This window comes from Dermacentor albipictus, chromosome 4, assembly GCF_038994185.2.
Source record: "Dermacentor albipictus isolate Rhodes 1998 colony chromosome 4, USDA_Dalb.pri_finalv2, whole genome shotgun sequence".
Classification (NCBI taxonomy): domain Eukaryota; kingdom Metazoa; phylum Arthropoda; class Arachnida; order Ixodida; family Ixodidae; genus Dermacentor; species Dermacentor albipictus.
This window is the reverse complement of record NC_091824.1, coordinates 32,967,051-32,980,258: the sequence shown is the minus strand read 5'-3', so window position 1 is coordinate 32,980,258 and position 13,208 is coordinate 32,967,051. Positions and strand designations below refer to the sequence as shown.

General features: G+C 43.7%; 1 protein-coding gene across 3 annotated transcripts in view; it reads right to left on the bottom strand.

The window, feature by feature from the left end:
* Positions 1-5,732: 5,732 nt before the first annotated feature.
* The window catches only part of LOC135900199 (sodium-dependent phosphate transport protein 2C-like), a 67,819-nt gene continuing 60,343 nt past the window's right edge, over positions 5,733-13,208 (bottom strand). For 2 of the 3 annotated variants that reach the window (XM_065429638.1, XM_065429639.1), the window contains 2 exons: positions 11,826-12,027; positions 5,733-6,410 (listed from right to left, as the gene is read on the bottom strand). In XM_065429638.1, coding sequence (XP_065285710.1) covers positions 6,207-6,410; positions 11,826-12,027 — 406 coding nt within the window. In that variant the 3' untranslated portion in view covers positions 5,733-6,206. Of the gene's footprint in view, positions 6,411-11,825; positions 12,089-13,208 lie in introns of those variants that run through there. The other variant, XM_065429640.1, reaches the window with a different exon arrangement.

Here is a 13,208-nt window from a genome sequence, read left to right as displayed (position 1 = left end):
ATACCTTTTTGTTTTTCGTAACGCAACATCTTCTTTTACCAATACTTTAAAAGTATTTTAATAATAATAACGTGTTACAGCCACATACGTAAATAGCTCGTGTGCAGGAAGTATTCCTCGAATATTATACTTTTCTTCTCTGTCTCATTGTTATAGTCCGGTTCCATAAGTTATGCTATTGACAATTCTTTTGACTACGCGATCAACAGCTTGGTTTTTATAGTCAGAACATGTACCATATAACGTTATGTCATATGTAATTACTGATTCTGCTAATGCCTTATACATATACATGCCTTATACTATACATCATGGCCGCGACAGCTCGTAGCTTTCCGAAAACGTGTATGACATTGTTACTCCAGGTGAGATGCCGATCAAATAAAATTTCTAAATACTTAACCACACGCTCGAAGTGTAGTGGTTGACAAATACATGCGCTGCAATGTGGTGCCTGCAAATATACATTTATGGTAAATGAAAGCGCTTTATGGGGATTCCTGAAGCAGATTACTTTATTTTTTTGATGATTTACGAAAATTGAATTGTGTGCGGACCAGTCTACCATTACTGATATGTCCCTTTAGCAGATTTGACATTCGGAGTTATGATCACACATTTGTAGCACTATCACAGTGTCATCAGCGTACTGAAAAAGTTTTGATTTCAGTGGTAGGAGGCCGAGATCTGAGACATACATATTAAAGAGTATTGGCCTTAGCGTGCTTTCTTGGGGCACACCACTTTTTCTTAATTTGAGATTGCTGTAGCTATCATCTAGCTTAACGCACTGTAGTCGATCCGTAAAATATTTTAGAAACATTTCATAGAAGTGAACTCTGAATCCCAGATTCGTTAGCTTGTTGAGTAATATCTTATGTTCTACCGTGTCCAAAGCCTTTGATAGGTCTTCAAATAGGGCTAAGACTACATTGTAATTTTCTATTGGTGTACTAATATAGTCAGATAATTATTCTAGCAGAGTAATTGTGTTTTTTATTATTTGTGAAACCAAACTGCACCATGTCATTCGGGGAATACTTTTCACAGAATGATTGCATTACCGAGACCACATATTTTTCAATTATATGCGCTATCGTGGACAATATCGATATCGGTCTGTAATTGGCGCAATCACTTTCCATTTTTGTAGATAGGCCTTACGATTGAAATTTTCAGTTCTCTGGCTATTACGCCTGTTTCGAAAATTCCGTTTAGAACCTTTAAAAGTACTTGTCTGAGTATGTGAAAGTACCAATCTCAAGGGCAAATTTTATCAAACCCTGGTGGTTTGAACTTTGCCATGCCTTGAATTATTGTGCAAGGATAAACTTCGGTCATCGCTGGAAGATAAGCTGAGTGCGCGCATGTGCGTTTCGGTTCGTATCCTAAATGTTAGTCACTCTCCATTTCTTTGAGCTTCTCCGCTGCAGCAATAAAAGTTTCATTAAATCTATTGCACCTAATTTGTATGTTTTCATTTGGGAAATTTCTTTTTATGGTTTCATCGACGCTAGCTCGTTTGGACTTGCCCATTAATTCGTTGGCCGTAGTGCTAGTCTTTGTCACGTCCTTCTGGCATTCCGAAAATCGGCGCATCAAAGATTTTTTTTTTCCAGGCGTAACTTAGCTGAATTAACACGGCAAGCTGGGCGAGTTGGTGACTGAACATTTTCCTATCGATGGGCAGCGCAACCCGGACGAAGGACAAGAAGTACAGGATACAAGCGCAGACTAACAACTAGTTTTTTTGCTGAGCACGAGGTCGTGGGATCGAATCCCGGCCACGGCGGCCACATTTCGATGGGGGCGAAATGCGAAAACACCCGTGTACTTTGATTTAGGTGCACGTTAAAGAACCCCAGGTAGTCGAAATTTCCGGAGTCCTCCACTACGGCGTGCCTCATAATCTGAAAGTGGTTTTGGCACGTAAAACCCCATAATTTTAAATTTTTTTTAACGAACATCTAGTTTACTTTTTCAAACAAGGGACTAAAATATACAGAAAATGTAAACACGTGTAATGTGACGCTCACAAGGGTGAAAGGGTGTTAGCCTATCTTGCCATTAAAAAATTCAGTTTCTTTATCCAGCAGAGTGATAGAAGTCTGGCTGACGCATGCGCCAGAGTTTACATGCATGAAGTAGGCTTCCACAATCTCGCGGTTGATTTGATTCATATTTTTATACAATATTTCCGTTTGTTCGAACGTACGTTTGCATAAGCAATCTCTACAATGCGCGGCCAGATTAGAAACTGTTGCATTCCTGATCGCACCTTGGTGCTCCCTAAGGCGGATGTTAACGCAGCATCCCGTCTGCCCAAAGTAGTTTTTGCAGCACGAAAGTGGAATGACGTAGACCCCACCCACCGAGCATGTCACAAGCTGGCCTGAGTGTTTGACGCGGCACATAGCCTTGGACGCCTGTTCAGGTCTATTGACAAGATTACGAATCTTCTTTAACGAGTTCTTTGCTGAAAAGACGACTTGAACAGCATATTTCATGGCTGTCTTCTTTAACCCATGCCCCATCTGATGTACATAAGGGATGACTGCATACTTTTTTTACTTTTTCCATCTGTGTTTGGGGTGCTTTCCCATTCTTTATTTTCTTCGCTAGCCCTTCACATATTGACACAATATTAGATCTTGGAAAACCGGCCTTCTCTAGGCGATTGAGTTGTTGCGAAATGCTGTTCCCGCGTTTCGTAAAGTTCGAAATTGCGCTCTGTGTTTTTCGTTGCCTGGTTCTTTTCTTCACCTTTGCCATGCTTTGTCTTTTTGAAAGCACAACTCAATAGTATCCCTCGTAATCCATTTCGTATTAGGATTTTTTCGCTTAATTGTTATGATTTTAGAAGACTACGTATATCATCCTGAATGTTTCAACAAATTTACCATATAAACTGGCTTGGTCTAAATGTAAAAGTGAAATCCAATCTGTGTTCTTTTTGTACGCGTCAACTTTTGCACCGTGTATAATTTGTTTTCTTGTTCTTACATCACAATCCTCTGCGTCACTATCGGACATGACTACAAGTGATATAATGATCTGCTCGTTTGACTTTAATTACGCCGCTTGCATAGCACTGCTGTCTGAGCCGAATGACGATATGATCAATGCAGGTTTTCGTTATTTTTGAACCTAAGTATTCCTCTCTGGTGTATTCATTAATTACGTTTACCAGTCTATATTCTGCTAGCAAATTAAGATAATCTGTCACCGCTTTCCTCGACACTTGCATTATGTCAATTTTCAAATCCCCTTCCAGTATAAGCTGCTGCTCACTCATATACTTTTTCCACAGAGAGTTTAGCTCCTATAGGAACAAATCTGCCTTCATGTTGGGAGGCCTGTATATCGCACATACGGTATAGGTCACATCTACTTTGCTTAGGATGACAACAATAACTCCTGCATAATCAAAAGCTACTTCGAGCCTATTAAAAACCTAGTTATCTTTCACAAATACAAGAACTCTTCCTTCTCTTCAATTTTCTCGGCATAAAGCAATCTGTGAGTAACCCCTGAACCTGTATCCCCTGAGCCCCTGAGTAACCCCTGAGCCTGAAGCTTGCAGTACATTTCTTGCGTCCCCTACGGGCTGTGACCCCGCCACCACCCTACCGCACATAAGGGGCATGTTCGTCGTCAAACCGCTGCCCAAAAACACACTCGCCAGTCACCACGACGGCAGAGGACGTCGGCTACGGCTACGCAAGACGTACGGGACCAACTGCGCCGTGGCGTCCGTCGACGCAGCCCAGTACTCTGATCGACCCCACACCTACGCCATTTTCCCCGTTCAAGGGCCAGGACTCAAGGCACAGACAGTTTCGAGCTCTCTACGCGCTGCCACCCCCACCGAAGCAGAAGCAGTCGCCATTGCCTTGGCCGTGGCCTCAATAGACGTCCGTATATGGTCCGATATGGGTCCCGGCTCACGCGGGGAATCCAGGGAACGAAGCGGCCAGTCAAACATGCCCGACGATTCGTCAGCCGAGCGGAGAGCCTGCCGGAACCGGAGACCTCAAACGTTGCACTCATATCACGACATAACCCAACATAGCCTAGTGGGTCTTACACGACCCACTAGGCCCGCACGACACAGTAACAAAACAAGCGTCAGGAGATCACCTGGCGCAGATTACAGATTCATACCCGAACCCCTAAGTGCACTCCCACATTTACCCGGACAGAGCAAGTCCATACCGTCACCTGTTCGGCGAGCTAACTACGCTGTCACACACTGTGGGACTGTGAGGAGGACTACCTCCACCCGATCTCCTGGCCTCTCCCTCACCTTCATCGTGGGAGGAAGTGCTGCTTAGCTCCAGCCCAGAGGTGCAACTCCGAGCCGTGGAGCGAACCGAAGAGGTCGCCATCACGCATCGCCTGGCGGCCATCTGACCTTCCTGGTGAGCCCATGATTTAGCTCCCCACTCTGACGAAAAGAGTTATCTCTCTCTCTTGTGGCCCGACCTATGCTCGTCCAAGTATTGAACTGCTCAGACCTGCGGTTGCTAGAGATACATAGTGTGTTTGCTACGTTCATTTGAAGCTCGCGATATGAATCTAGAAGGCGGGATAACCTTTTCATTCCGCTTGAACGTCGTGGCCTGGGACTTGTTCACCTCTCTCTGTTAAGCAATTTGTTTCTCGCTTGTTTTTCTTTCGCGAATTCCAAAACCCAGTCGGAAGCCAGAACGAGCAACACTGTAGTGGACGATGATTGTACTGTGTGGGCACCGCATAGAAATCGTTCTTGACAAGAGGGCCGTGTGTTAGCGTGAAATTTTTTGTTGCCATGTTCGTGAAAACAGCGTCAGCGGCACAAAGCAGGCGCGCAAGAGAATGATGATAATAAACAACAAACATGGCAAATATCCAGAATAGAGCACCTGCCGAGGTAGTTGGCGGGAAAGAACGCCGAAATCATCGAATACAACGTGTATCTTCAATAATTATATATATATATATATATATATATATATATATATATATATATATATATAAACGAAAAGAAAGGGGGTTAATTGAAGGGCCCGATTTCTATTAGTCATATCATGAGAAGCCATCAAACACTAACACCAAGGACAACATAGGGGAGGGGAAATTACTTGTGCTTAATAAATGGAATGATGAAACGATAAATTAATGGAAATGAAAGTGGATGAAATAACAACTTGCCGCAGGTGGGAACCGAACCCACAATCTTCGCATTTCGCGTGCGATGCTCTACCAATTGAGCTACCGTGGCGCTGTTTCCCCATCCACTTTTCTTGGGTATTTATGTGTACTAGTAGAACCCTGGGAGTGTTAGCCAGCGCCACCACTCACAGACCTTGGCGGCGGACGTAGAACGTCCTCGTTGCCGCAGGCGTCACGAGAACGTGATCTTTTTTAGGTGATGGCAACTGGTCAATAAACCGCCGCCAGGTATATATATATATATATGATGAGGCACTGTTTCCCAGCCTTTCCTCTTCTCAAAAGAACGCTACGTAGGTGAAGTTCCTTGTATTTATACTCAGTTTTTCCCAAATATATATATATATCTTTTTATCGTCAGATAAGAGGGCCAAGCGCTTGGTCAATGTGTTTTCAGTGTGCAAAAGTAGTAAGAACAAGCAGACAAGACGCGAGCTGCTACAAAGGTATCGTTTATATTTATTACCGCTGCGATGTGTACAATAAGATAAAGCTAGCGTTAGTACAATAGCAGAATATATCGTGTCTTAGTGAAGCCTTCATTTAAACAGCTGCTGCACGAACCCGACGGGAAAGCATCGAGAGTGGATGCCCAAAAAACCGCGGGTGTTTGTGGAACGTAACTCGTCTTGACTGCTTACTTCGTCTATAATCGCTTTCCTTTTTGCAGCTGTGGAATGAAGGGACAATACGATGCATAAATGTCTTTCCAAGCCACTTTGCCAGCGTTTCGTCTAGTGTCGACTCACGTTAGCATGAGACTCGGAAAGAAGTGGCATAACACTTACGTAGAGGCTAGGGAGCCTTCAAACACACGCCTATACTGCGTTTGAACGTGTGTTTGCGTGTAGCCTTCCCCGTAATGACGACTTAAAAAAGAACTGTGTGCCTGTCGTATCATTCGACGATAAGCAATCTGCTGTTATTAAATCAGGTTGCGCACACTGAGTGGGTCTAGAAACGTGCGCCCACGCAACCAGGACGGGGCGCCTCTACGGAGAATCGTTGAGACCGTCGACGGGAAGGTTCGCGTGAGGTTCGGAGATGAAGGACATCTCATTGAGGAAGACCTGGCAGAAAGGCACGCGCTCCAAGTAGCGCTTGAAGAAGCGGTCTACGGGCGCCAGCGAGTGCATCCACTGGGGCAGGAAGTCCCAACTTTGGAGCAGCACAGGCAGCAGGTCAGGCCATTTATCCTGGAGCAGCAATCGAAAAAGCGGACAGTAAACAGCGCGGGCGAATTCAAATCAATCAATCAATCAATCAATCAATCAATTTATTTTCACCTATTTTAATAGACAGAGGAGGGTGGGTTAAATCTGCCGTTCTATAGTACAGGGCCAGTACAGGCTGCAGAGAGGGGGCGGGGGGGGCTTTTCATGCGATAAAATGGAACGTGATTTAAAGAGCAAAAGCAATAAAAACATATTGGCACTCTATGTGCACGTTTGTGTACACACAAACGTGCACATAGAACTGCTTCCTGAATATTGTTTTGTCAGATTCTGTACTGATTTCAATCACGAGCCTAGAAACTACTATTATTTTAACATTTTCCCCAAACACCACATCACCAACGGCCGTGGTAGCTTAGTAGCTGTAGCGCTGTGCTGCTGAGCTCGAGTTTGCGGGCTCAAGCGCCGTCGTGGTGGCCGCATTTCCATAGGGACGAAATGCAAAAACCCTCGGTGTGCTCACACTTATAGGTGCATGTTAAAGAACCCCAGGGGGCCAAAATTAATCAGGAGACATCCACTGCGGCGCACCGAATAATCATGTGTTTTTGGTACGTACAGCACCAGAACATAATTTCTTAACATACTACCAGAAAAAAAATATCGCAAGAGAACTTTATGTTGTGCTCATTCTTTACTAAACAAGCACATTCATATCTCTGTCGAAGAAAGGTACTTTCAGTGAAATTTCAGAATGTCGCCAATTCTTTTTGTACCACTATGTAAATCACCGCCGTGCCTCATTAGTATTTATTATAATAAAATGTTCCTCTAGTGTATTACGTGTCTGTATTCATTCCACTATACTGCTTTTGTAAAAAATTCAGCATACGTCATAAATCCTTAAAATCGTGGAACCCTGTTATGAAGATCTAAGCTGCATGCTCACCATGTCTACTTTTGTCACCTTCATTTACATGATGCTGTGGCACCTTTACATTGAAAACACCTGAGCTCTTTTTCCCAAAGTTATCACGTGAGGCGTAACGGGGATTTTCAGCCACTGCGTGCACCTGCGAATTATGTTAGCTCAATTACTTCGAGGGAACAACATTGCGCCAATAAAAAGAAAGAAAATGATTGAAAAAGAAGTTGGTAGCTTCACCTGAAGGACAAAACACTTACTGCGGTAGCAAGATTTAGCGTTGCCGCTTGAAATGGACGCTGTTCTCACTATGTGCGGGTTCGACTAACAGAGACGTGACATGCGTGCGTGAGCCGAAATTCCTGGCACCCTTGAAAGTTTCAACACTCCGTGAAGGGCCTGGAATCACGTTGCACCCACTGCCCTGCCCGTAAAGAGCAGCGCCGGTAAAATGACATCGCTCTCGGGCTTAAACAATGAAATTGCTTGGCGCTTTAGATGTTTAATAGTCTAAAGAGATATAAAATAAAATGCACGCGCTGTGAATGTTGTGTTTTGAGGACATTGCTTTTTTAGGGCTGTGATTCTAAAATTCTCAGCAATAACTTATTGAAAAGCCTAAGACCTGGTATGAGCAACTTTGGTGATTGAATAGCGTAGCAACATAACCCGCATATACGGCAGCCATAAACATACATCACACGCATACATAATTATCTTCGGAGCACCAGAACGACGCAGACAGCGACGCTAACGACGGCAGCGAAAATTCGCTTGTAGTGAACACTACAAGCGAATTGCTATCGCAACAAATTATTTGTGTGCTAGCCTCTGTGCTAAAGCTGATAGATTCATAGAATGCCTCTCTCTTACGAACCCCTAAAGAGAGCAATAATAGAGAGCTTTACATTAGGAGAAGAAGGCGGGTTGCGTAACCAAGAACGCAACCCAGTGCTTGGGTGTTGCTGTTGCCCAAAAAGAACGCAGGGCTCCTGCATCCTCTAATCTAAACCTCTCAGACGAACTTTGCAAGCGCCGAGTTGCGTCGTTCACGGTACGACATATTTTCTAGTGTGTAGCGCATATATAAAAATTTCCAAGAGGAACGGAGAGCAGAGGAAGCATACACGAGCGCTTTCCGCTGATCGTGCCGAATTCAGAAATATAATCTTTTGGCCATTTGCAGTGCAGGGACGTATGTCCTCGGCGGAATAAGAGCAGCGAGGTTATAACGATGGCACGGGAAAGAATAATCACTGGTATGCTAAGCATTCGGTTCTTTTGTATGTCAGTTAACAAATAGGAAGCTTTAGCTTGGAACCCACTCCCAATTCCCCAGAGCTAAATGCAGGTAAAACGCAGAAACACTGTTATGAGACAACCGCTGAACGACTACGAATGAAATATATTAAATTAAATGGAGAAAGTTGAATCGTAGCAACTTTAAGAAGCACAGTTTTGGTTGAAGACCCCTCGGTTATTTCACGAAAGTTGTCGAAAACAGAAATGTTTCAATAAAAAAAATAGAAGCACGAAGTTAACCAAGACCATAACTCCGCACCAAAATTATATATCGCAGTTCTGCAAATTGCGTTCGGAGGAGCATCTCATGCGGCCAAGTGGCATATAAAAATTCAAAGCTTACGTTACACTCCTGCAATGCTCACGAAGGTTTCGCTGAATGCATCCTCACAAACGAGTGGCATATTTCAGTGACGTATAATGAATCACTTTGATCCACATTCGAATTCTTAATAGGTGCTGTTCAGAATATCCATATTCGATTTTCGGTATGGCTATTTCTGACTGGCTTGGAGTTGAAAACTTCGTTCTTGAGGTTATTTTTTTGTTTTTGTTTTCAATCTTGTGATTGTCACAAATTTTCCTAAAACGAGCGCGCAAAGTATTTTAACAGAATGGCCTTTCTACAGCCAGTTTCGGTTTCGCTTCTACGATGTCATGATACAGCTCGTGGTCACGTGATGGCAGCACAACGCGACGTCTCGACGCTTCCTCGCCTCCTATGGCGCTATACTCGCTGTGAGGGCCGCTGTCGCAGCATTAGCAGACGACCCGGCGAGTGGTGACACGTCGTGATGTCCTCCTGCCACGTGACCATCACTTGAATAATGACATCACGGTAGAAGTGAAACCAAAACTGGCCGTAGAAAAGCTACTATGGTAAAGTATTTAGGGCACTCCGAGGCTTGCAAGTATTTTTTCTAGTGTTAAAAGTCCCAATTTTCAGTCCCTTTTCATTTTTTTTCATTTACTTTCATTAAACGTAAATAATAAAAATTTTACAATATCATCTCAATACGGCTTCAGCATTAGCTCGGGGTCTACTCGATGCCGCCTATTGAAACATATGTAAAATGCACAAATTATTTTATGAGACAACCCAACGGCCACTTATTTTAAATGACATTTGTTCCATTTTAAAGTGAATCTTACATTCTACTAACTGCAGCAAGCAGAATTTTGATTTATTGCATGGATTTATTTACAAATGCTCCCAAATATCGGTAAGTTTAAAAAAAACGAATCCCGAAGTTTGCGAATTCGCACCTTTGCACCGAAAGGAGATATCGCAGTTTTGTCAACTGTATCCGTTGCAGCATCTATAGCGCGATAACTTGATATTTTAATTTACAGCTCATGCGGATTTGTTGGAAAGCATTTACAAGCGTTTTCCTTACGTCCAGCTAACAAATTAGCGATATATGTAACAGGGTCGTGAAACACATTTTATCCGCATTAGATGTATTATTAGGTACAATTTACATAAATTGTAATAGTGTCATGTTGAAATGACGATGCAGAAAACAGACGCAGAACGGTGAGTGACAAAACTAACATTTTATTGGGCGAACTTGTGCCCACAAAAGCAAGTTTTACTCACATGACGATAGCGGCAAACACAGTCGGCGATCGTATCAATCTTATCTGCGGGGTAAGCACGTAGGCTGCTGTACAAGAGTCGTCGAAGGTTCCAGAATAACCGCTGGTGTCCGCGTGTCTTTGAGAAAGTACTACACAAATCGCGTCGTGCATACAGTCAGATTACGCTAGGTTCGGTGACAACGTACAACGGATTGCACCATCGATAACATTAGAGAAACTTGCGATGCATGCAGGCGCGTCCTGCGCTGAGCGTATAACGTTGAACCTTTGTTAGCTGGTGAAAAAGCGGCCACCCGAGAAAGATAAACAAGTACGCATGCCAGTATCTCTTTGCTAGGTTGCAAATTTGTGCCAGCCCTGTTCTTGGAAACATTGTATTCTTTACCAATTTTTATGAAAGAGGATCGCATGAATACCTATCTACCTAATACAATTTCCAGATTCCAACTTTCCTCGTAAATGCAACAAAACTCATCAATATCGGTGCAGTGGTTGTTGAGAAAAAATAATTTATCCGTTCATATGTGTTTAGAAAGAAACCCCTGCATAAAAGCTTCCTCTAAAGGGCAGATGTCGCTCAGAAATTAACTGTTTATTTAGAGTAGAAATAACAGAGTAAAGTTATGTATATATAGAGTTTAACCTCGTATTTTCGGATAAACTTCTGGTTCATCAAAGTGTTGTTTATTTTCTGTAGTTGTGAAATTGGAAACAGCATGCTCTTTTGTGAAAATTCAAACGTTCCTATCATGACTAATAAAATAATATAAAATTGCCTACATTGTTTCCACATAGGGCACTGATTAGAAGGAAGGTAAAAATGTCACTTTCACTTTGTTATAAAAAAATTATCTCAATTATCTTTTTCGTAACATTTTTCGAGTGGTTTCCTCAAAATGCACATAACAGACGTTATCGGAAATTTCCACCAAATGTTACATGCTTCTACGAACGGATGTGTAGAATTATCTAGGTATTATAATTTTTGGCAGTCTTGGTTATGTGTATTTTGGGAGACTACTGGACAATATTGAATGAATTCTGGGGTTTTGCATGCCAAACAACGATTTTATATTGAGATACGCTGTAGTGGGGGAGGTACTCCGGATTAATTTTGACCACCACGGGATCTTTAACGCGACCCCAGCGCAAGAGACAGGGACTTCTTTGCATTTCGCCCCTATGGAGATGCGGCCACCGCAACCGGGATTTGATCCCGCGACCTCGAACTTATCAGCGCCACACCATAGCCGCTAAGCCATGGCGGCGCGCTACTCGACAATGTTCTCAATAATGCCAAAGCAAAACAAAAATAGTTTTTCATCCTTCTCGCAATCTGTGCTTCACGTGGAAGGTTGGAAGCTATTTTATAGCACTCTCGTGGTTATTACTCAAAGTCACAGCCTTCACAAGAGACCAAACTTTTTCACCTTACGGCGGCACAAAAAGAAATCTGAAAAGATTGATAAACCAATAGAAACATGTTCTAAAATGGGATAGTAAACTCTCTACAGTACATGAAATTCCCTCCAGTTAGCTCGATTATTCATGAAAATCGATTCGTCGAGAAACCGGGTGAGAAAACACGCTGGCGACCGTGAACGTACCTGGAGCACGTTGATGAGCGTCGTGACAATTACGCCGGTTATGAAGACGACCGTGATGATGCTGAACGGCACGTCGCCGAGCAGCGACAGCAGTAGCGCCACCAGCGGAAAGACGCAGAACATCAGCAGCAGGTAGAAGAGCACGAACCAGCGGTACTTGGCGCCTGTCTCGCCCAGCCGTCGCGCGATGAACAGCGGTACTCTGCGAGCAGCATTGCGCGCGCTGTGAGGCTCACTCTACTGGCGCAACCGGAAAGGCGGTCCTGCGGTTCCGACCCCGCCCACGGCGGGACGCACCCGTTACTTTTGCACGCAAGCCACGACCGAAAAAATGCAGCGAGTTTCCCCTTTCCCCTTTGATCTTAGTGTTTGTTGTGTGTTTAGATGAGGAAGCCACCGTTTGTGACTACGATAATTGAATCTGCCCCTAGGCTCACCATCATGTACATAAGCGGTAATTGCTTGGACGGCTGGATGGATGAATGGAATTGATGAATGGTTCGATGGATGGAATGGGTGATTGGATCGATGGATGGAATTAATGGATGGATGGATGGACTATTCACTTTTGAGCTCGGCAATGAAAATATTGAATACGACAGGAATGCATGAGTCATCATGCATCATGGATGAGTCATCAGGCATCATGCAATCGCACTTTATGTGCCCATATGCTAAACAAACCACGCGTTTACGTCAACCTTCCGGTGTCTTCGGGTTTCGATGACCATACAATACAAAACTGCGCGATGGGGTACCATCGACCGCTTTCAGCAAATGCGGCCCCCGTTACGTGACTACCACGTTTTCGCGGGTGAGAAACAAACGTGGACCCGCCGTCTGTGTGTTCTGTAGTGCGCGCGTTGCAGAGAAGCAAAAAAGAGGAATCTCTCTGGTTGAGAGACGTTACCCACCAGACCGAAAGACAGGCAGGCTTGTGGTATTGCATGCGCCGTAACGTTGTTCCAAGGGCAGATGATTCGGCGAGTTGTCCCAACTTTCTACCGAGGGGAAAAGGATTCAATCGTTTGACATAAACTCGCCTCTGTTGAGCGGTGGACATGGCATTCTGCTGCTGAACACCGAGGTCACGGGTTCGATTCCCGACCACACTTTCATGAGAGCGAAATGGAAGAAATGGTTCAGATGGACGTTAAAGAACCCTAACTTGGTAAAATGAAGCATGAGCCCTTTTTTTACGGCGTCACTCACCACCCACTCTCAAATGCAACTCACACTTCTGGGAATCAAATTTGACACTCAGTCCATTAATTTCGCATTTAGGGGCGTATATATATGGGTGATCATATTTAAGTTTTACGAAATCTTAAAAAAAACACCTGTTGTGGATAACAACATTCTTGTCCTTGATTTGGATTATTC